Source organism: Sturnus vulgaris, chromosome 18 (assembly GCF_052056855.1).
Source record: "Sturnus vulgaris isolate bStuVul1 chromosome 18, bStuVul1.hap1, whole genome shotgun sequence".
Classification (NCBI taxonomy): domain Eukaryota; kingdom Metazoa; phylum Chordata; class Aves; order Passeriformes; family Sturnidae; genus Sturnus; species Sturnus vulgaris.
The window spans coordinates 9,334,872-9,359,971 of record NC_142260.1 but is presented as its reverse complement, the minus strand read 5'-3'; the positions used below and the strand labels follow the sequence as shown (position 1 = coordinate 9,359,971).

General features: G+C 44.5%; 1 protein-coding gene across 1 annotated transcript in view; it reads right to left on the bottom strand.

The window, feature by feature from the left end:
• Positions 1 to 23,062, bottom strand: part of MICAL2 (microtubule associated monooxygenase, calponin and LIM domain containing 2) — a 116,580-nt gene extending 93,518 nt beyond the window's left edge. Inside the window, exons 1-2 of the mRNA XM_088175745.1 lie at positions 22,973 to 23,062; positions 1,314 to 1,674 (exon numbers count right to left, since the gene is read on the bottom strand). Coding sequence (XP_088031871.1) covers positions 1,314 to 1,577 — 264 coding nt within the window. The 5' untranslated portion in view covers positions 1,578 to 1,674; positions 22,973 to 23,062. The remainder of the gene's footprint in view (positions 1 to 1,313; positions 1,675 to 22,972) is intronic.
• Positions 23,063 to 25,100: the final 2,038 nt, after the last annotated feature.

The window sequence follows — 25,100 nt, the reverse complement described above, 5'->3', positions numbered from 1 at the left end:
GAAGGAAGCACAGGTCAAAAGGGGAAATAAAGGGGAAAAGGAGAGAATAAAAACAGATCCTGCCAGGAACACAGTGCAAATAGCAGCAATGACACTCCTTTACTAAATAAAACTTTTATGACCTTAGAAAACATTAATAATCATTGGGAGCTTATGAAAAATGAATAAAATCAGAGGACTCTATGTACTGAAGGTAACTTGGTGTCCTCCTCCCTCATGCTTTCGAGAAGTCTCAGTCAATGATACAAACCAGAAGAAAGAGACTTTCAACACTGCCTATCTACTGAGTCCATGAAAGAACACTTCAGTGATAGTCTTAAATTAAAAATCCCTCCACATTTTGGTGTCTAGTTATCCCCCAGTATGCCCCTCCTCTCTGTTCTACCTCTATACAGCCAAGTGGCTTCTTAAAAGTTACCCTTCTTGGGGCATTAGCCATCACTTGGCTGTAAATGAATTAATTGCTCTTGGGACAAAGCTAGAGAAATATTCTGAGATAGTCAGACGAAACAACTGGCAGTCACTAGAATATTTTGTACAGTTTTGTCAGCAAGATTTACACCAGTGCTGAGTGGTGCACTGTATCCAAGTATGTATTGCATGCTCTGTGCAAAGATCATTTCCTGTCCTCTCCACAACCCAGCAGACCTTCTCCCTCAGGAACTACCACAGAGCAATTATCCACACTCTGCTTGTGAAAAAGCACTACCAGGAAAGGACTTCAATCCATAAATAGAGCAGGATTGTCTTCTGCTGTTGTTCAGCAACTGGGGCCAATGCCAGGTGACAGAGACAGGTCCCCAGAGCTCCAAGCAGCACTTTCAGAGAGCAGCTTAGGAAGTGCTGCTGAAACACATTTGGCCAGCTCTGGTCTCTTGCAGCACACACAGAGCTGAATATGTTACAGTTTGTACCTTGCAAACCCCTGGTTAATAAAGCAAATGGTTCTTGAGAGCCTGTAAAGAATGCAGCCTACTTCTTCAGAGGTTTGCATCTTACACTTGTTTGATGATGAGATGTAAAAAGGACAGAAAGTCTGAGACAGACTGGGAAACAGGATCCTTTAAGGTTTATATATTTTATATATATAATGTATATATATTATATATATAAATATATATATATATATACATTGTGAGTTTCCACAGAAGAAAAACACATTAAAATTTGTCCAAATCAGCCGATAACCAGTTTCAGCACATTAAAGGAAGGGCACTGAACAGACACTCTATGTGATGGCAGAAACCTTGATCTGCAGAAAAACAAGTCTAAAAATTCCCAAGCTGTGAAATCCAAAACTGAACTCCACTTACCTTAGTGTTCATACAAGACTTCCCACGTTTATACTCTTTGTGACTTGCTCTTTTATCAAGCTTGTTCCACAAAGCTTTGGCCTTCCATGTGGTCACTCTCGATTTCAGTTTGGTGTAAAAGTTTCTATTGTCCAAAGGATCCAACTCAAGTTGGCGAGTGAGAATATTGAAGGCCTGAATGGTGCCTTTGCATGTCGATGCTTGTACAAAGTTTTCAAATATCTGGCCAGCTTGATTGTATTTTTCATCATCGTTCTCCCCCATGTTCTGAGAGCAGAGCTTGAGGAGAATGATTAAGCTGGAGCTCTTGTGCTGGGGTACAGGTGATCAACAACAGCAAGTACTTCCACACATGTTATTCCTAGAAAAGACCAATACAGGTCATATTAAAGCAGGCTCTGCATGATCAAATTAAACCCACAAACTGCACACACAATATGAACATAAAACCCCAGCACACAGTGACTAGACAAGGCACAAAAAGTTAGCAGTGCTACCCCAGTGTTACAAACATGACACACTCGTGCTATCGTGATTTGTACTCATAAAACCCCTGCTAACTCGAGCCTACTGCTACAAGAAAACTAGCTTCACTGAGAGCTTGAGGATTTCTTTCATTTTTGTTTTTTTGTTCAGTCTTAGACAACTGATGAACAAACTCCGGTGTCCACATTCTTTCCCCAAGCAGAATTTATGTAACAAAAAGTGACATTTTGGTCTTAAGAATCCATAGAAACCTGCAGCCAGAAGTTAACATGGCTTGATGGATTTTTTTTATGCTGTTGCACAGGTTAGGGCCAAGGGTGCAGCTTACCCAAAGCAATTTAGAATTGGCACAATCACTTGCCACAAGCAAATGCACAAAACAGCCTGCACACAAACACCATCATAAGTTACACCAGAACTGAAGAAACCAGAAAACAAGCAATCATAGAGAGCCCCCCTCTTCCTAAAACTCTTGCCAAAATGAGAAAGGGTTTGGTGCTCTAGTGCATAGAAAGGAATTTTATCTCCACGTCTCCACATGTCCAGTGCTGAAGTTATGTCTTTGGAGCCTTACCTTGTCATGTGCTGATGATAGAAAGTAATGATGTTTGGCCTGCTAAGCCCCACTGGCTTTTCCTAGTAACATGATCACTGTCAAACTGTGCCTGATATTCCAGATAAATACCCTGACATCCTGCAAGAGCAATGCTATTCTAAATTAACACGAGTTTCAAAGAACTAAAATACTTTCATTGCAGCACTCCCTTATCCTTCTTTAACCTTGCTCTCCAGCTCTAATGGGGAGCATCTTAGAGTCAGCCAAGGTCCACAGAAAGATTCCAAATGGCTTTCACGTTTTCCAAGAAAACTGTTACAGGTTATGTATAAACTTGTCCTCAGAAGAAGGTTTACCTGGACTCAAGTTCAGAAATTTAAGTCATGTATTCTTTTTCTTGCTATTAAAGAATTATCTGCCAGTCCAAGAAAGCAAAAACTAAATCAATGCTTGCCTAGCTTCCCACATAATTAGTTATTTTACTTGGAATGTCATCTGTTAGCTGATAGTTTCAGAATAAATTGTTAGAAAGGCCTTTGAAGTCATGCTTCTCAGTTTAACACTGTTCACAATCTATTCGTTCTCTGCTTGCATTTCCTTCAAAGAAGAAAAAAGGAAACATAACCAATGTATTTAAGTAGAGACCCACCATGTCTATCTAACCATCTCTAATACAGAAAAATATTATGCAACTTATTAAAGAGATCCCACAGGGAGATATAAGGAAGCATTTGGAATACTCACATTCCCTGTCTGTGCTCAAAATAAATAACCTTTGTATGCACATCATCAGTCTGTTGTGGATTTGTGGGTAAAATAAATTGGCAATGTTGAGAGTTTGTACATTTTCTTAGACCAAATGTCATGATTAAATATTTGGTGCCAAGAATAAAGTCAGGAAATTTTTGTTTTCCCCTCTGAGTACTTCATTTATAGCATGTTTCATGCCTCCTCTGCAGAGCTTTGTGAGGTAAAAGCATGAATGTTTTACATGCCCTGCCTTTCAGAAGATGTGAATTTTCCAAGCAGTGGAGTGCCATGAAGTTTCACAGGCTCATGAGAGCTCAGGACACCTTTCAGAAGTGTAATTTTCCAAGCAGCAGAATGGTTCTTTTATCAAGCTTGTTCCACAAAGCTTTGGCTTTCCATGTGGTCACTCTCCATTTCAGTTTGGTGTAAAGATTTCTATTGTCCAAAGGATCCAATTCAAGTTGGTGAGTGAGAATACTGAAGGCCTGAATGGTGCCTTTGCATGTTGATGCTTGTACAAAGTTTTCAAATATCTGGCTCAGATAAAAGATAAAAGTCACACGGACTTGGGAGAGCTCAGGACACCTTTCAGAACAAGAGATTTTCCAAGCAGCTGAGTGCCATGAAGTTGCACTGACTCAGGAGAGCTCAGGACACCTTTCAGAAGATGTGATTGTCCAAGCAGTGGAGTGCCATGAGCTCACACAGGCTCAGGAGAGCTCAGGACACCTTTCAGAAGAGGTGATTTTTCCAAGTAGCTGAGTGCCATGAGCTCACACGGATTTAGGAAGAGCTCAGGACATCCCGGGCAGGCTGGAGCCCGGGTGATGGGCGAGCACAGCCCCAGCAGCAGCGAGCCTGGCTCTGGGTGGCAGAGCTACACCACAGGCTTAGACCAGGCCTAAAGGGACTGATGGACCCAAGAGCTCCATGGCAAAGGCAGGGAACAGCCGTGCAGCACAGTGCAAGATGCTGCCATGTGCTGGAATGAGCCCTTAGTGAAGATAAACACTAATAACCATGGGGCTGGAACAGCTCAGTGGGCACACGCCTCAGCATTTGTAGCCCATTTCTAAAATATACTTAAGATCAAGGCTAAACACTTCCTTGACCCGACTTTTCAACTTGCCTGAGATATTTCTCTAAGAGGGAAGTGGAAGTATTTATTTTCCTTTTCTCTCAAAATAATTGGAGGGAATGGGGGAGCAGGGCAGCGTCAGAGGCATGTGCCAGCAGGACACGCTCTCCTCTGTCACCATCACCTCACATTCTGCTGCCTCTCCTCTGTCCTGTGAGCTCAGCCCCAGCCTGGGGGGCTCAGAAAACACGAGCATCCTCAGAAGTTCATTCTGATCTGAGAGTGATCACAGCCTCCTACCCCAGTGCCTTTTTCTGCCCCCACACACAAGAGTTTATGGCCTCAGCAGCTTCTGTCCAGCAGGGAAGAGCAGAGCAGTATCTGAACCAAGCAGAGAAGAAATGCAGCATGTGGCAGTGCTGGTAGCAGCGAGGACAAGGCAGCACCCACTGCAGACAAACACATTTTTAGCACAGAGTCCAAGTGCTGCACACACACAGACCTGGCCTTCCTCTGCCTTCCCACTGGGGAGCACAGCAGGACACCTCCAGCCTTAAAGCCTCCCTTCTCCAACACCACAAAGCTGAGATTCTGTTTTCTGGGCACAAAATCTCCTCAGGAACTTCCAGAACACTCCCATCTCGCCCATACTGAAAAACTGAGGAGTGGCATCTCAGAAGAGACATTTGCTCACTAGTGAAGCATTTCTCCTTGCTGTGTCAGAGGTCACACTCTCCAAAAAAGTAACATTTTGTGGTCAAAAAAGCAGGACGAGACAGGAGACTGGTTACTAAGGTTTCTGGATTGCTGGGAACACCACTTATTTTCTCTTTTTTCTTTTTTTTTTTGGCATGAACAATGTGTTGACAGATGACAGAGCTGAAGATGGTGCTCTAAGTATATGCAGCTGATGGAGAAGTATGCATTTCTTTCTGAGGAGTCACTGATATTTCACTGCAGTACTGTATATAACTCATTAGAAGCAACATAATAAGGATAAGAAGTTCAACAAGGTCATTCTTGCCTATAATTAAAGTTTCCTGTTCTGTAACTGTCTCAAAGAGACAATGCATTCACTGCTTACCTGTAGAAGAAAAATTAACATTGTTTGGCAAAGTACTTGAGTTCTTAGAGTATTATCATTTATCCTTTTACTTCCTTCATCATACAGCTCACTCTAGGGATGAACTACAGAGCCAAAAATCTCATCAAGGTGAGTACTGATGCTGAAACTGCAAACTATGCTTTTTAAAGTGACTTTTGAACTTCCTCTAGTAGCACAATCCAAAAAATAAAATGCATTTTATTTGAAACTTCACTGAAGTGGTGCAGAGCCCAATAAAAACTTGGGTCAGTGAAAGGAAAAGAAGGAAAGAGCAGGAAACAGGCAGGACAAATAGTTCTTTTAAGTCAGAACTGAAGCATTTGTGGGTTACTCAAGAATTGCCATTTTAGGACCCATGCATGATGTATTCAGCACTCACAGGAACTTGGCCTTCCCATAGCATTGCAGGAGTCTCTGGAGGGCACGGAGCACACTGGAAAGAAGAAGGGTTCCATTTCAGTGGCCCCTCCACTGTCAGAAGTAATCCCTGCCCCCTTTCTGCCTCCAGCCAGGGTAACAGGAATGTCAGATAAGGAAAGCTGAGAAGTGCTGCTCGTGCCTGGTGGCTGCCCAACAAGAAAGTGAAGGTCTTGTTACAACTAAAAGGAAGCAGCCTAAGTTAAAGCAATGGCACATGCACGGGTGTATCCATAGGAAAGCTGATGTCTCCAGTCTCCGCTGGTATTTCCTGGCAGCAAAGCAAGCTCTGCTACTGCAAACAATCCTGAGAATCCTGAAAAAAGCAGCTCCACTGTCAGGGCAATTCCAGCAAGTATCTCTAGTCAAAGGGAGGTATGGAGCTCATTCACATCTGCACATGGAGCCTCTCAGCAGCAAGCTGAGCAAGCAGCAAAGTTGACATATATGAGTCATTACAGGAAAATAACACAACTTTTTGACAGCAACCCCATACAAATTGCTTGTCAGCAAGGTCTCGAGGTAGCACCCGCAAAAATTAAAAACCTCTTTTGGCTTATTTGTCCCACTGCAATGAGAACAACCCTAATTTAATTCAAACTTGAAGCACTTAAGTTCTTCCCTAGTCCCTTAATGCGCTGCTTCTAATACTTGAGAACATGTTCCTCGGGGAGATCAGAAAAGGATTAAATTCCTAGCATTTCAATACCACTAATCCTGATTCCATTTTCAATACAGCCCTAATTCTGCCATGTTTACCAAGACTAAATTCTTTTATTAAGACTCCAGTTTGGCATGCAGGATACAATACCTTTATTGTTGGCTTAAGGTTAGAAACAACAACAACAGAAACAAAAGACTGCGTTCTGCAATATCTGGTAATCACAGCAGTCATCTACTGCAGCCCTTCCTCATCATCAGTTCAAAATACAGTATCTCTGCTGCCTCTTTCCCTGACTGTGAAACAGATCAATGCCATCACAAAAAGTGAAGTTTGCAAGTGAAACTGGCCATGTTACAGGACCTCCTGAGTTTTTCAGCTCAGTTTCTATTGTGATGCACTTTGTTTTTGTGGAGGCCGTTTTAAATGTAAACATTTCTATCTGGAGGAAAAACAGCTTTTTGGTGGTTTGGTTTCTTTGCATGTTGTCCTAAAAATGACATAAAAGGAAAAGAGGATTATATGCGATTCTGGTAACAAGTAAAGCTCTCATTTGCTTTGCTTATAAGACTAGTTAAAAGCAAGTTGGTCTGAAATACTAGTTTTGTGCTGGCCACAGACAAGCCATTCCTTAAGATGCACAGTCCCACCAGAAACATCAATGAAGGGAAGCTGCCTCTGAACAAAGCCTCACAAACTGTCTCTGTAAACAGCCAGATTACTCTTCTCTATTTTTATGAAAAGCCGACTTCCACAGAACTCCTGCAAAATAACTTTTGGGGCCAAGTATGGAATTCAAAACAGCTCCCACTGAGACACTGTGTGCCTGTGCACTCACAAGGTTACCATGCACGCTATCAGCTTGTTTTGCAGGGGTGGTTACACGAGACATTTCAAGTTCCATGAGCCATTTCAAACACAGGCCTTCCAACAAGTGCTGCTGTGCCCGTTTAACCTGCTGCAGCTGGAAAAAACACAGCTGGAAACATGTGCACAGGCACACTAAGGCTTGGCATGGGATATTCCAGATATATCCACAGGAAGGTCATTTCATTTTATGCTATCTGTAGGATTTTATCTGCCACCCAGACCGAGTCACATTCCACACGTTTTAAAGCTGGAAGCTTTAAAAATAGCCCGGTTTGTTTCTTGATGTTAGCGACCTGAGCTTGGCTGTGGGAATACACCATGGCTGTGGCAGTGGCAGCAAATCAAAGTGGGATGGCAGTGCTGGGAGTGCTCACACTGACCCTGGAGAGTGCAAAGCTTCCTAAAGGAGGGCAGATTTCACAGGGAAGCCTGGGAAGAGTTCTGCCCATTGCTGGATTAGGGATGGGATAAATCCTTGCACATGGAGAAGAAAATCTGTATCTGTGTGCATGCAAACACACGTGCACGTATGCATCTCTGAAAGTACCCAAATAGAGAGCAGTGTCAATGAGCAGTCAAATGAGTGACATCCAGGCATCTGTATGCAGCTTAAATTACTCATCAGAAACACCATAATTTCTGAAGAGTGAGTTCTAAAATAAAGATTTTCTTTTTATTTTTTATTTTAAAGCAATGCTGTTGGTAGTTACATCAGTGGAAATTATAACTCTAAACATACAAGTCCAACAGTTTTAAGGAGAAATGTCTCTAGCTCAATTCTTACTCTGTGCAGGTTACAATAAGCACCTAAAAATTATTTTTTACAGGGCTGCTGCAAGCTCTGCTGCAAAGTCCCAAGTTTCCATGTAGTCTGCATCTTCAAAGGTAACTGTAGATGATTAGACCACAGTCATTTGGGGTTAATGCTATGCATAAACAAGATATTAAAACCTGACTCTTGTTTAGACTGGTTACAAGGAAGAACATTTTTCAGCTCTGTTGTAGTAGATCAGAAACACAATATAAACAACAGTAGAAAGTTTATGCTGATGTTTTCCTAGGTTAGGATTACAAGAACAAAAGAAGACAGAAGGGTAACAGCAGCCTACAAGAAAGCACACCTCTTAAGAAAAGGCACCTGTTATTTAAGCTAGAAGGATGATTTATGGATATAGTCTCAGTGAAAACAATTTAAAGGACAATCTTTAAGCTCTTTGAAACGCCTGCCTTTCTTTTCCTATAGTGACACTTCTAATTTCAAGCTCACAAGCTGGAACAGCGTAGATAATCACAGAATAGGCAGTGCTGGCTGTCTTTTGATCAGCACAAGATTTTCTACTTTCAATAGGATGTTTGGAACACTGAGCCAGACTAACTTGGAGGGCAAGTAATACTCTATTTTTCCATTCCCAAAATCACAGCAGCAGGGAGATGGCAGGACAGGACACACTGAGCAGGGATGGATGACACAAGAGGATGACGGAGAGGGAACTCTGGCACCACCCCTGCCCAGCTGCCAGTGGGAACTTCAACATCCCACTTCTCTCACAGCCCCGTGTCCTCCTCTCTGCTCCTCACCCCGAGGTCACAGGCAAAACTCAGATGGCACAACTGTGACCAAGAGGAAGACAAATAAAAGCATAGCCTGTAGCTGACAGAGCCCTGTCAGCAAAACCCCTGGTACATAGAAAGTTATACCAACAAAACTGAGCCACATTCGGCAGTGGCTCCTTTAGTGCAGCTTTCCCTTTGTGTGCACGGGGACATAATTAGAGAGTAAATATACCATCAAAGAAAACAAACACATGAAGCAGTAAAAAGCAGACTCTTAGTCAGCAGTCACAGACACGATGCTGGCTCATGGCACTTTGAGAACAGGGATAATGCAGAAGGATGGGGCAGCAAGAGAGGCCATGAACTGGCACAGAGATGTGGGATTTCTGGTGCAGCCCAGCAGGGAGCAAGGCACACAGAGTGGAATCCTTGAAGCCACCCAGTGCTCAGGTACAGCCCGTCTGTCCCCTCACTGTGATCTCTCCCAGCACAGAGAGCAAAAAAGAGCAGCAATGCTGCTTCTCTGAAAGCTGCCCAAAAACATCAGCTGGAGACACCAGAAAATGCCCTCAGAACACTGGATGCCAAAGCAAGGCTGTCTTTTGTTTCTTCCCAGGATTTCTGTCAGAAAGGAAATTAATATTTGTTCAAGATTTTTTTGAAATAAAATTATGAAATGATGGCTGTGCTGAAGCAAACACTCCAGGTTACATCTTTGGGGAGACAAAGAACAGCACCAGCGTTAGTTTTCACAGGTATGTGCCAAAAGCTCCCAGCAGTGTGTTTCAGATCACCTTCCCAAGCATGGATCTGTAGGTCTCTGCTCTCCAGGACGTGTCCCTCTGGTTGCTGGGGCTGTGGCAATTATCCAAGAGGAATAAACAGCTGGCACTGGGGCTGCAGGACCCGGAGGGCTCCAGCCCACAATAATTCATTTGGCAGAGCTGCCCTCATCTGTAGACATCAGACTTCCAGATCAGTAGCGAGGATTAATCCATTGAAAACACAGACAGGATTGCTTTGCCAATGATCAAAGAAATGAAACATTCTGGGCAGCACTTCATATGCATACACACACATTTTTAGGAATCAACACATTCCATCGCTGTAATTTTATTTTTTTTTTCAAGACAAGGTAGCACACACAGTCCTTCCTGTGCTTTACTGGGGCATTAATTGCTATCAGTCACACTGAAATCCATAGGAACCACAAAGTTAAGGAATCAAAGAAACCCCAAAGCAGTTTTGAGTTGAAAATGATAGGTTCCTCGGGTGCAGCAATGCCAATTCACCACCAATAAACAGCCATTGAATGGCAGTGGAGAACTGAGAAGCCACACCCAGACAAGTCAGCCAGAGGGTGATGGGAAACCAGAAGATTAGATTAAACACAAAACTCTGCTCCAAGGAGTATTTACATAAAAAGACAAAAACAGACAGAAAGCTACTTGTTAGCTTTGTATCTGTTTTATGTTTTTGTCCTTGTAAACTGGACCCACAGTTACCAGAAGAGATTGGAAAAGACATAGTTTCTGAAAGTAGAAACAGTATTTTTGGAAGAAAATGTGCAGGACAATTTATACCCTCCCTCTGCCCAGACTTCCCAAAAAATGAAGAAAAACAAAGTATAAAAAAAAACAAATAAAGATGCCAAGGGAGTTACAAAAACATGATCCATTTCCGCTGCAGAAAATTCCTCACGGTCAACCTATAGAATACATCCTGAGATATTAGTTTTGAGACATCCACCAGAAAAAAAAAAAAAAAAACAAAAAAAAAAACCAAACCCATGGGAGTAATATGCTAGGAAGCAGTCCCATTAAGAAATTAAATCATTAACCAGTAACAAGAGGGATGACAAATGCATCACTGCTTTCATAAGCTGAGATATAGTCAGGATTAAATTATGATTCATCTTCTTCAGCACAGCAAATTTACTAGAAACTGTGAAAGACCAAATAAAAACCCACTTAACAGTAATTGTTCATCACACAGCCTGGCTCCAGGAGCCTAAGGTTTGAATTCTCTATGTAAGTCCTGTCAACAGTAATGAAGATCAGAGGTGGTTGCACCTTCTCAGTTGAAGCCTTTATGCAACAATGGCCATTTGCTTCCAGCATGTCCCAAACTGAATGACCTGTGCTGTAATATATGGATGTTATCATCATGCTCTTCATTAGTCATCCATTGATTTGAAAAGCTTATTTTATCATGTACCTGTATATCACTGCATCTAAGTGGGCACACACTGTAGGAATGCAAGCACTTTTGAAGCACCAAGGCAAAGGACAATGTCGATTTTTTTCTAACAAAGGACAATTTCGATTTTTTTTTTTTTTTGCTTTTCTCACTGCCATCTAGTCCTAACATTCACTTCACTGTACAGAAGAGTTGAAATGTCTCAGTGCAAGCATGCATCTGTGGCCAGCACCAACACACATACCTGAGAGACAACGTGAGCCCTGCATTTAGAGCTGAGCCTGTGTAAGTGCACAAACATCACAGGTATGTTACACAGACCCAGGAAGTTTTAGGGCAGTGCTGCTGCTTCATTCCCATATATCGACATGAGGTTATGTGGAGCAGCCACAGCTGTTTGGGGACCCTGACATGCTGCCATGAGTGACTGTGTGGTGCTTACTTCAGCATGGTGTTTCCAGGGCACAGGAGATAAGAGGCATCACATTTCTTCCTGCAGCTACAGGAAGGCAGAACTAAAGCTGCTTGGGTGCCTCAACTCTCAAACAGCCTGTAATTTTCAGAAAGAGAAGGGATTAACTGGTTCTGGGCTCCCAGAGTACCCAAGGTGCTGATTAGAACTGGATTTGTGAGAGAAAACAACAATTTAGAAAGAAAACATCTTGGGTCAAGTTGGTTTTGCTTTAGCTGAGCCTGCAGCACTGATCCCCTGGGCACCACATTCCTCCCTCACTGTGCTGCTCTGCCAAGGACTGGGGAATGGGAACTGTTGGAACATTGGAAGTTTTTATCCAACTGCTGATCAGGAAAACCAGAACCCATTCAGCCAATGTGCCTACAACAAAGCAGACCAACTGAAGACATGTTCCATTATTACAGTTCCTTAATATATAGTTCAAACAGCTTTAGTATTCCTCAATTTATAGAGACCAAGAAGGGAAACAGAGAACTGACCTTCAGGAAAAGGATGGAGAGAACAATGTGTGGATCTAAACTATTCACAAAAGAAATACTGTTTAGTTACAAATACCATGTATTTTTTTTAAAACATTCTGAGCCCAAGACCTGATGCTGGCTTGGACTTCATTCTGTTTCTATATCAGCACAGATTTCTCCCTCTCTTCTGCATACAGGTAAACAGGATTGCTTTTATTTCACTGAAATGTGTAACCAGATCTTTATCTGTGCTCTAGCTATCAAGGTTTAGTTAACAAGGAATGAGGAGTTGGCTAATGCCCTAATACTGTATTACCAGTGTGATTAAATACCAACACAACCATTGCCCCAAAAGCCATATGCACAGAACAGGCTTTGTTGCAGCATCTTTCAAAAGTAGGACATCCTTGGAGCTCACTACACAGGCTCTGAGAGGTCATAAACTCATGAAAACAGCACAGAAGCTCAGCTTTTCTACCCAGACAGGGATTTTTTTTTAATATATTTTATACCCCCCAACAATTGCTTGGAACTGCTACTTGGATTACCAAAGAGAACAAGCCAGTGATACACTGCATAAAAAAGTTTGGGACAGTTGGCACACCAAGTCCAAAGGATACAATTTGCATGTTATGAGCTCACCCCCATCAAGGGAAAAAAAGAGTTGAGTCAACATAAAAACTAAATCTCAGGTGAAGATTAAAGGGTATTTATATCAGCTCTGGAAGCAAAAATTTCAAGAAACAGTGCTTTCTTTTGTGTGCAAGTCATACCACAGCCAGACTACTTAAAAGAAAACTCTCACTCCAATAGCCAGAGTAAAAAATAAAAATAAAAAATACAAGGAAAAAAGCACAGCAGCATAAAAAAAGCTCATATGCCAGGCCAAGTATTTCCATAATGCATTTCTAAATCAGAAAACCTTATGAAAGGAAGTCTGGAAGTGACTGCAGCAGTCACTGAGTCAGTCCATTTCCTCATTTCCTTAAGGTACAACACGAGAGGCTTTACCCCTGCCCTCATTCCTGCCAGTGCAGAGCCCTGTGAAGCACATCAAGTTCAAATCCTGCTGTGTGCAGCACAGACTATTCCAGCACAGGCTGGGAACATCCCAAGGGAACGTCCCTGTCCCCTCAGTGCTGCTCCTGGAGCTGGGCAGGGCTCTCAGACCTCCTGCTCCTGCCACAGAGCACAACTTCTTCACTGATGCCATCAACTCCAGGCAATTCCTTCCTTCTGTGCCTGGGGAAAATGGGCTCCTCTCTAGGCAGATTTACCTGCTACCTGTGATTGCCATGTTCACGACCACAAACATCCAGGGAATATCACAGGCATGGATTTGGATTGTGAGCACATATTGCAGTGCTCCTGCTGTCACTAGTGATGTGGAGCTGCCAGGAGAAGCTCTTGCTGTGTTTCATTTGAGAGTTTTTGTGTCCTCCATGACCAGAATTGCACCTCCCTCCACCACACACAGCAGGGGCTCTTCCACCTCTGCCCTTGGCTGACCACCAGTCCTGCCAGAGAACACAACCAGTGCCCTGCCTGGGGCAGCAACACAAGGTAACACCCAGAAAAACCTCAAAAGCCTTGGAAACGAAGGGTTTGCTCACCAGATGCCCTAGTGCATAAGTCAATGACATCCAGAATAGTCTATTCTTGGCTTTCTGTGATTGACAGGACAAGCTAATAGTGCTAGAACCCTGGTTTCTTCACTGGACGAAAGATGCCATAGGTTTGCATAAAAGAAGACTAAAAAAATTGTGAAGAGGTACAAGTTACAGACGTTGAATTGGAGGCTACAACCCTCCTTATGCTGTCCATGAATACATAAACAGAGCCTAAGGCAGATCGCTAGGAAAAAAAGTGCAGAAGGCAGCACTTCATTGGATTCCTAATATCCAGCATATCAAGTGATAATGAATCAACTTTTGCAGAGCCCATTTCCCCAAGGCGTCCTGGCAGGCAGGGCATGGCAGCACACCAACAGTTCACCTCGGTATTTTCAGTACAGCACTGGGCAGAGAGCACCCGTGCTTTCCAAAACCAGAAGCTGAGCTTAGCACAGACCCCTTCCAGCTCATCTCCTTGCTGCTGGGTGATGCACTTAGGTGCTGGCTCCTCTTACCTTTCCTGGCAGCGACACTGGGAGTCACCCTGTCTCATCTGGCAGCTCTTGGGCAGGGCTCTGATCATCTCCAGCAGGTTAAAAGGTCAGCTGAGCAAATCTGCTTAGGGCAGAGCCCGGCAGACAGGGGCAAAGATCACAACCAGGACATCCAGCACTGCCACTGCTGATGGGGCTTCACCACTGGGGTGTGCAAAGGGCTGTGGGGAGAGGAAACAGCCTGGGCACAGAGGGCAGAGAGCATCCAGCTCTGACAGACCGTGTGACTGCACAGGCACGGACCCTTCTGGGTTAAATGCAGTAAATACAACGTCCTTGCACTCCCAGACAGAAACCTCAGATTTGAGCAACAGCTACCTACACAATTAGCAGGTGCCTTTCTCCCCTTTCTTGCCTACACCCTCTTTTTCTGATCCCTGCGAGGCTGCACACACATCTCACAGCGGACAATTGTGCTGCTGGAAATTTAATCAAAAGCGATAAGAATCTAGAATAGAGACTTAGAGGAGAAAATAAACAGGTAATGGCAAAGAAACTGAACGAGCAATTAAAGCACAATTTTAGTGGAAGAAAGAAGAACCTTTGGCCCAAGTCTGGCTGCCACTCTGACACTTTGTGACAGAAGTTTCACAACAGCCTTGTAAGCAACGCTGACCAAAACCTTCCAGTCACAGTATCTTGAGTGAAATTTTTAAACGTGCTACACAAGCAAAAAGCTCAGCTGTCTCCACATCTCCCGAGCGCTGGCAAGGTTATCATTAGAGTGTCAGTCTGTAAAACAAACCCAGTCATCTACCATTGCAGCAGGGAGAGGATGGCTCTGCTGAGAGCACCTGCCAGGGTGTGCCAGGTGAAACTCCATCAGCACAGCACATGACTCAGCACCCACCGCCTGTGCCAGCACCCAGCACCCAGCTGCAATGAAGAAAACCTCTCCTCACCTCCCCCCTCCCACCCATGGGGAACACAAGAAAGGCAAATGGAGTTTGAAGCCTTACGAATGAAAAGAGCCCAACGGATCACGAGATGCAAAGCAACTCTTCACACAGGACTGTGAGTACAAATACTCCTTTCAAGATTCAACTTTATCAAGTTTAATCAAGGTATCAAGAAATATCAGAAATGTGGATCCCAGTGCCAAAAACAGAAAGGGAACACAGATACACGGAGACTCTCCATGTGAATACAGATCTGTTTAGTAATTAAATAATTAATGTAAATGTTACCTTTTTTGCTTCATTCTAATTGTGAGAAGTAATATTTATGTTGCCAATACTGATTTCTAGTGATGAAGTCCAAAATAATCTATTAGTTTTCATTTTAAATTCCTCATATCTAGCAGAACAGAGGAAAGCTCTCACTCCTCTGGATATTCTCCCCAAAGAAATCAGAATCATCATTATAATAATAAGAATCATCAGCCAAAAGGAAGAAAACACTGTTTGACTTCACCTCCTCCTCCAAAATTAAAAGAAACACTCATCTCAGCCCTGTGACTGGCAAAATATCCCAGCTAAATATTATACAACAGACAAAATCCAACAGAAATGGAGAAAATTTGGATTCAAAACACAAGGTGCTTCTTAGTATGACAAAGGGGTTTTTTCATTAGAGAAACAGTCATTAAAACTAAATGTACTGATGGCTTCCATGAACTGATCAGAGCACTGCTTATACCCTTACAATGCCTTTTGAGACCTAGCAGGAAAGTTGGGCTAAGTCATGAATTAAGCTGACTTTGTACAAGTCCCAGTAACTCTCTTGCCCCCACTTTCAATAAATGTTGCATGTGGGTTGCCCTGCTGGCTGGATAACAAGTGATAATGCAGAGTGGCAAAAACTTTGCCATCCTTGGCTAATTCAGTAGAGCAAATAAAACTGAAAACTATTGGTTCACATTCTTTGCTCACTAGAACCATTAAAGAAAAAAAAAAAAAAAAAAAAAACAACAAACCAACTGTGATATATCTGCATTAATATGTACCTCTAAATTAAATCTTGTGTGCAAATGTAAACCTGCTATACTATGTATGTCATTTCCGGATTTATCTTGAAAATTAATGAACTAAGACAGACACTCATACTTACACAGCTGTTTTTCAGAAGCCAATGTTTGCAGTTCTATTGACTTGTGATTTCAAACGAGCCAAACTGCCTTACAAACATAAATCCCATCAAGTTCTGGGTCAGAATCCACAAAACTTTATGACAAAAAGCAGAAGTTTCATATGGACAGTGCTTTGCAGAACCTCCAGACCATCCTGAAGGATGCACGCAGGTGCTGCCTTAGAAAAAGCTGAGTCAAGAAACTTTGTCTAACACAGCATTAAGTTATTCATGTATTTTACTGAGTGTCAGGGAGGACCTTAGACTAACCTCTGTAAGGGAAGAGTATTGTGAACAACACACAAAAATATCTCACCTTGCTCTGAAACAGCCATATAGCTCTTTTTGATCTCCATTAATACCTGATAAACAAAATAATTGGGAGACATGCTTTGATTCCATAACTGAGTTTGAAAATGCTTCTACACACGAGTTTCTTAATACCCTCAATCACTAAGTCAGGTAGCAGCTGAAGAAGTAACTACAGACAGGTGTGGTGGTCTCTATCTAAATGCATCAATAGGGCCTTAAGATTTCAAGCTCCTGCAGTTGTCATGAAATAGCATCAGAAATTCTGCTGGAGCCCTCTCAGCACATGCATTCAGCAATCTGGAGCCCTCTGTGTGAATGAATTCAACAAACAACCACAACCCTTCCCTCAGTCAAAAAGAAAAAAGAGAGAGAAAGAAAAGAACACTTCCCTTTGCATAGGAAAATGGGGGATTAAATCCTCGTGGCTCTCCTTTCCAACATAAACGCACAGAGGTGAACTCTACTGTGATTGTTCTCTCCCAGGTGGGAAAGAACCCCAGAGAGAAACCCTTCTGAGAGAGGGGACACCTAATGTTGACTCGGTGCCACGGCAGAGTTTCACAGGGTAAATAAAGCAAGAAGGATTTGATTATACCCACAAACTCAGTTTTTTAATGCACCAATAGCTCATATTCATGGAGCTTGTGTCCAAGCCTTAACCATGTGCATGTTTCTGACATTCATTTAAGCACATTAATGTTCTGAACAAAAATATTGTACACAGGGGTGTCAGCTGTTACTTTTAAAAATCCACAGATAGAAATGGGAGGAACCTACACTCCACATTCACAGTCTGCAATCTTAAAAATGGCTCCAGACTTCAATATTCTTCTGTCCTTACAGCCATGTAATTACTGGAACAATTTTCTGAACTGACAGAAACAGTTGGCTGCATAGGTGGCAACCAAAGGAATTTGTAGCACTCAGTGAAAGGGGAAAATCAAATACCAAGCAGAAGGCCAGGAGATCAGATCTGAATGAGAACTCGTTCACATAAATTATCCAAGCCCTAATATCACATTCCCTCAGGAGTTCTCCGAGTTCACCTAGGATGCAAATGAGACCTGGAGAAGTAAGCTCTTGTGTCAGGATGCCCACTGCTTTGCTGCCTCTGAAAGGAGAAAAGCAGTGGCAATTCAAGTGCTCAGCAGATCCTGTGTCCGACCCACAGCTGGGGTGAATGGTGACACGGGGGTGATTAGCACTGACCGTGTATTTACCACCGCCAAGTCAAGCCCAACACAAGCCCTGTTCTTCCTTCTCATCAGCTCAGATTGCCATTTTACATTATTCCCCAGATCAGCACAAGGGGCCATAAAGACAATCAGTAAGAAACAGCCTGATAACAAGCACATACAAAGGTGAACCCGTATGAAAGGAGGGCAAACTATGAATAAGCAGAAACCAGAAAGTACCCAGTATCTTGTCAAGTTCATGTTTAACCAGAGGCTTTCCTCAGCTAGAAAGGGTGTCAGCAGAGAACACTGCATTCCGTTCTGAATTCCTCCCTTTGCTTTTAGCAACAGCCTTCAGAGCCTGCATTTGTTTCTGTAAATCCTTCTGTGCTGCTCCCTGCGTGCAGGAGTATAGAGGGCAAGGGTATTGCACACCCCTGACACCACTAACAGATGGGGCTCACCTCAGCCAATAACACAGATTATGGTCTTTGCAATACACTCTTATCTGATTACACACAAAAGAGAATTCCACTATCTGCCAAACACGAGGCTTCTCAGAGGGGAAAATTTGTCTTCTGCTCCATCTTCTGCTTGGCTGTTTACAAAACTGGGTTTTTTTGGTTTTTGGTTTTGTTTTTTTTTTCTTTGCTGGACTGCATCATACATGATTTGCACATCATAGGCTAGGAAAAAAAAAATCTTGCAAGATTTAAAAGCCTTCCAGTTAGCTACGGAAGTCACCTATTCAGGTAAGAAAATGACAAAATATGTTATCAGAATCAGGTATTCATTTAATGTCCTTAGTCTGCTAAAAGTAACACTATATAATAAAAATATCACAGTTCTAGTGTCTCACCACCCCCAGAGAAAAGAATTTCTTCCTGACAGCTAATCTAATCCTGCCCTCTTTCAGTTTAAAGCCATTACCCCTTGTCCTATCACTACCTGCCCTTGTAAAAGGTCCCTCTCCAGCCTTCTTGTAGCTCCTTTTGATACTGGAAGGGTGGTCTAAGGTCTGTTGAATTACCATAACACTATTTAAAGGTGATTACAAAGCATCCCTGCTTATTCCCAACAAAGATTTCGCATGGCTTCAGGAATTCTGTTTTGATGCTCCTGCATGGCAGCAATAGAGAGCAATGAACTGCAGCACCCCTTTGGGCATTACTGCAGTCCAAACAGGCAATAAGCTGCCAGCTTAAAAGGTCTGAGAAGGATTTATGTGGACTAACAGATCCAAAGAAACTGCTTTTGAGGAAGCCAAAACTCCACAACACACAATGCCAGGCGCAGTCATTTTTAAAAGTGAATTGGTAATGTCGCCTTGGCTGAATGCAGCAATTGGAGAAACTGCTGTCCTCATTTCTCCAGAGCACAGCAGAGGAGATGCCAGAGCCAAGAACAGAAGTCTAAATCTAGTCCACTTATTTCCATCACACAACTCCATAAACCACCTGCCTCTCCAGGTTTTGCCATCACAGCTCTAGGGGGCCAAAAGCAAGAAGAAACAAACCCAAGTTTCCTCCTAATTACACCAGTGTTACTGGGACATTGAAATAAGAACAATCAGAATGTAACTAAATATAAGCTATGGCAGTAGTGTATTCTAATTTGTGTTTGCTACCACCTACCTTTCCCAGTACAGAATGGGGTTGCTCTTGTTCCTCTCCCCACACAGTAAATTGCCCACAAAAATGTGGAGGAGATAAGAAAACCCCTGAAAACATAACCCCCACTGAACACAGGGTTATCAACCCAGAGCAGAAAGAGGGCTTGATAGCACACACAGCTCAGATTTAGGGACAAGTATGAATTTTTTTCCTTTCATGGAAAAGATAATTTTGGGTAACTTTTTACTTGCTTGTAAATGTAACTATGCATACATGAAAGAGTTAGTCATCTTCTCCAGGTCAAAAATAAACACAGCAATTTCCAGAATGTGTCACAATACAATATTAACTGCGTATCTGCACAGTCACTGAATCAGTGGACACTTAATAGCCTTAATTTAGAATACCTATATTTTCCAGAATCACTCTAACATACCCTGAACTACTAAGATCACTTGTGGAAGGGTCAGTTTGCTGTACAAACACCTCTAAAAGTGATCCCAGTGATAAGAAGCGAGCAGTGTGCCCTCCCTGCACAGCTGAGCTGCCACACACAGGGCGAGGGCTGAGCTTTTCAAGTTCATGGACTCCACGCACAGAAAGAGCTTGAACAGCAAAGGTGCAGCCAAGAATCTGCTCACACACCAAATTCCTACAATACAGGTACACATCTATTCTAGAGATGCACGCAGGCCAGGCTGCCAGCACAGACACAGAAAACAAGCCCTCAGCCTTTCTGTAGCTCCTTGGCTCCGGGTCCAACACGTGAGAAAACAGGAGCATTGGGAGGCAGATCTCAGCTTCAGATACCTGAAATTGTCTTCATTTGAAGGGAATCTAAACACACCATGCACTCAAGAAGCACAGCCTCTTCCACTGGGAAAGAGAGCTTTTCTGCTGACACCAGGGGAATCAGGGTGAGGAGAAGGAACAGGAACAGGTTACCAGGCACTCACAGCAAATGTCACAGTCCCAATGGGACACAAACCACGTCAAAGTCTTCCTTTGAGTTTTCAAGATACCAGTTATAAAATACCAGAGCAGCAAGACAGCTGGAGCAGATACAAGGTATGTGCTAAAAGAGGTGAAAGACTTAAAGCGCACTCATGGAGAAACTGGAGAGCTATCACCTCTCCTGTTTTATGGTTTCTTACACTTCAGGAACATCTCCAGCCAAAACATAGGCTCTCTCAACCACCACAAGGAATGGGATATCAACAGGATAGCGACTGGAAAACCCTGCTTCAGCATATCTTAGTAAAAACCAAGCCTTTTCAGATCACACGTCTAGATTCTAGGGGAAACTGAAGGAAATGCGATCTCCCCACAAACAGCACCACCCTGATGTCAGGGATCTGGTAATGCTACACAACTTCAGAGCAACACTGAGGCAGTTCACTAAAAACAAACAAAAAGGAAATTCAGCGTGAAACAGCGACGACTTCCCATTTCTGTATGCTCTTCTTTACACCAATTTGTTAAGAATTCACCTGATTTTACAGACAGGACAGGAAAAGTCACATCACTTGTTGCAGACCACACGGCAAGAGGAAGGGGAGTGAAGCATGATTCAGTTTCCCTTCAGAATTTCACTTCTCCACCACACGCTCTAAGATGTAATCCAGTATTTTTTCCTAGTGCCATGAAGAGAACAGCACTAACAAACATCAACCAGCATTTTAAAAGGTGTGTGTTGGTGTGAGCCCAATGCCCCAGCTCTGCTCTCTGCCTAGAGGCCATAAGGAGCAGGAGGGAAAGATTCAAATCAGGGAAGTAAAGTGGCTAATTACTCCTTTGAGCAGCAAGTAAAACGGTTAAAAATATACATTTTATGTTCTAAAGCTTGTATTTTCAAGCAGAGAACTGTAAATTTGCATGTTTTCTCTATTTCTAAAGAAGCGAAACATGACAAATACTGAGACTGACGTAAGAGTCAGGCAAAGTAAGATTTAAGATCAGGGACATGCTGAGAGTTGAGTCAACACAGTTTTAATTCTTAAAACCTTTACTGACCTCATAATACGCAGAGACAAACTGTGTGACATCTCTAGAGTTAGGAGCAAAAGTCTATTGCTGCTTCAGGGCAATTTCTCAAATGCATCCTCCAGAAAGGATAAACCCAGCTGTTTTTAGAGAAACACCCAGACACCTCAAACTAAGCATAAATGGGCATACACTCATTTAGAGAGCCTGTGTCAATGATAACAGACATGAATTCCAGCTCGGTTGTCAGATAATCTGTTTTCCACCCATGTAATGTAATTAGCACCCAAAACAAAGTGGCGAAATGAGGGAAGCAAGATGCCCTCTTTTCTCCCAGATCAAGGCGCTTCGTGAGCATCAATTAGATGTTAATGTCCCTGGGAGGCAAGCATGACAAGTCTTATTAAGCCATTTCAAAGATTAGGACAGTGAGTCACAGAGAGATTAAGAACTTCCTCAAAACCAAAAGCAGAGTCAGAGAGGGGGCAGCTACACCCCGGCTGGGACTGGCAGCAGAGAACGGCGCTGCTCCACCTTACTGCAAGGTTTAGAGCCTCTAAAGGCAAAAAAAAAAAAAAAAAAAAAAGTCCGCGCTCCCACGAAGTTTCCCGGCCATGCCAACACGCCTCCGTTTTGACCTGCAAGGGACCATCTTTAGATACAAGACGGCAGTCCCATTTCCACGCTCAGAGCTCATTTTGGCTGAAGGCACCAACAAGGTTGCCAGCTGTAAACAGCTTTTAACGTCGACAGCCACCTCCAGATCTTTTTCAACAAGCTAGGGAGAGAACGTAAAACTTTTTGATACTGGCTCAACCTTACAGGCGTACCGATAACTAAATCTACAGTCACCAGTCCACGAGGCAGCTGTGCGAATTCAAGTCACATGCTGAATTTACACATGAAAAACGGAGTGATCACGACAAGACAATCGCTATCACAGGTTAACAAACACTTCAAAGCGCAAAGAGAAACTCAGCAACTGCCACCCCAAATTAGCCCAAAAGGTGAGCAGAGAAGGATGTTACGCTGATTAACACACTCATTAGGACGCGACCAAACTAATAGCCCGCTCTAGTGTTGTAACACGTTTGGAAAACGCTCGGCTGCCTTAATCGCGGACTACTCACGGAGCGAAAAGATTATTTTGACTTTTCCTGCGTGGCCGTGCGAGCCAGCGCGGCGTCACCGCCCGGCACCGGACCGGCCAGTGGGGCACGGAACGGCCCGGCCGGGCTGGGCACGGCTCGGCACTGCCAGTGGGGCACGGTACGGCACTGCCCGGCTCGGCATTGCCCAGCTCAGCCCGGCACTGCCAGTGGGGCACGGAACGGCCCGGCCGGGCTGGGCACGGCTCGGCACTGCCAGTGGGGCACGGAACGGCATTGCCCGGCTGGGCACGGCCCGGCACTGCCAGTGGGGCACGGAACGGCCCGGCCGGGCTGGGCACGGCTCGGCACTGCCAGTGGGGCACGGAACGGCATTGCCCGGCTGGGCACGGCCCGGCACTGCCAGTGGGGCACGGAACGGCACTGCCCGGCTCGGCAGGCACTGACCGCCGCCGCCCGCGGAGCAGAGCCCGGCTCGGGGCGCTCCCTCCCTCCCTCGCTCCCGCCCGCGGAGCCCCGTGCCCAGCCCTGCTCCGGTCCGGTCCGGTCCCAGTCCCGCTCCCAGCCCCGCTCCGGTCTGGTCCCAGCCCCGCTCCCGGTCCCGCTCCAGCCCCGCCGCACCTGCTCTGCCCGTCCCGCGGACCCAGCGGCTGCGGCGGCGGCGCCGCTCTTCATGCTGCCGGCGCTGCTCGGCGCGGCTGGCCGGGCTCGGGGCGGGGCCCGCGGCCCAGCCCGGCCCAGCCCGGCCCATCCCAGCCCCGGCACGGCCCCATCCCAGCCCCGGCACTGCCCAGCCCCTGCACGGCCCGGCCCAGCCCATCGCAACCCCGCGCAAGGTGCGCGCTCCCCGCCGCCCCGAGCGGGGCTGATCCCGGCCAGTGTCCCGGGGCTGATCCCGGCCGGTGTCCCGGGGCTGATCCCGGCCGGTGTCCCGGGGCTGATCCCGGCCGGTTTCCCACGCCTCTTTGGGGTGTTTTTGCGGAGTTTTGGGTCCCCGAGCGGGGCGGAGCGGGGAATCTGCCACGGGGGAAGCGCTGCGAGCTTGAGGAACTCGGGGCGCTTCCTCCCGGCTGCCAAAGCTCTGTGTTTTGGGGAAGTGTAAATGTTGTCACGTACTCGGCAGGTCCAGGAAGGTTTCGGTCAGCAGGCAAGCAGAAAAACTCTGGGGAGAAAGTTCAAGGTGAGCTAACAGCGCTGGCACTGTGACAGCCCGGCTGCCATCGGCAGGAACGTCTTGCTGACGGCAGAAGTGAAGTTGGATGAAAAAGTAAGAAAGAAAAACAATCGGGAATCACTTGAAGTGCCGCAGCAGAAAGGGCAAGTGAGCTAAAGCCCACATCTGCCAGCCGAAAGGCTGGACAAAAGCCGCAGCAGGCGCACTTTATGGATAAGCTCACCAGTCACAAATAGTGCCATGTGGCACGGTCACTGCGCCCGGGTGACGCTGCGGCAGGCGGGGCAGAGCCGGGGAGCGGGACCCTGCCTGCCACGGCGTGAGCTCTGACCCCCATCACTCCTGAGCCAAATTTGAAGCGGCTTCTGGACAACGTGGAGACAGAAGAAGTGTGAACGTGGCCCTTTTCATCCACGCACAGCTGAGTGTAACATCATCTCTAGTGACCCGAGCGGTTCAGCCAACTCTCTAAAATAACTTGTTGATCTTAAGGCAAGAATTTTGTTGTAGAAAATACCTCTCATTTGGGTTGAAATTTGTCTTCTAGGTTTTTTGCGTCGTGCTTGGCTGAACCCAGGTATTACTCAATGATTAACTTTGAATTGCAGTATGTTTGTCTGCTGTTTTAACTTCAAGAGATTAACTGTACTTTTTCCTCAGAGTGATAAAAGCAAGAATATAGATATAATGGTGCATACCATTTCCCTGTTATCTAAAAGACTATCGTCTTTAGCAGCCTTGGGGAAGGCAAGAACAAGGAATGAGAAAATCCTCTTGGCGAACTTCCAGGGAAAAAAAAGTGATCTGTAGTTAGCAAAGGGGGATGTGTGTATGAAAGAAATCATATTTGTATGAGTTTTACAAAGTCTTGCTAGTTTCAGTCCACCACTGAGAGCCAGAGAACCCAGAAAATACAAAGTCTGAAAGAACTTAGCCCCTGTTGGGAAATACTCCAAAACTTCTTTCTTCAGGATAGATGTTCCTTTTTGGTAAGGAAAGAAGGTTACAGCACTTGGTCTCCCACATATCTGTTCACCTTCACAACTCCTCTTCCCTCCATGCCTCTCAGAAAAAGTTAATAAGTCCACTAAAAAAAAACCCTTTCCTGCCAAGTTCTTCCAAAACTTTTCTGCATCATCGGGGGCTGCATGAAGACCAGCAGGAACATTGCTGTTGATGTTTATTAACTATAATTAGTGTATTTACTCACTGTCCTTAACTGTTTGATCTTTGACAGTGGCTGAAAGATGACTGTATAATTCACACTAAGCTGTTATCACGACCATCTTTAAAAATTATGTTTCATTAGATGTTACTTAACCAGAATTAAGAAATTCTTTATTCACAGTCACACCTACCTCTCTCCAGAGGAAAACATAACTGAGATAGATGCAGTCTAGTCACTCTGGGCTAAGATGAGCACACATCAGTTAAAGATTAGATGAATAGGCATTAATTAGGAACCACCAATCTGGCATTACGTGGGGCTCTGTGGGATATCCTAGCCCACTCTCCCTTCTTTGAGGTGTGGGACTCACAAGCAGAAAGAGAAATAGCAACTTCCCCTGGTGCTGC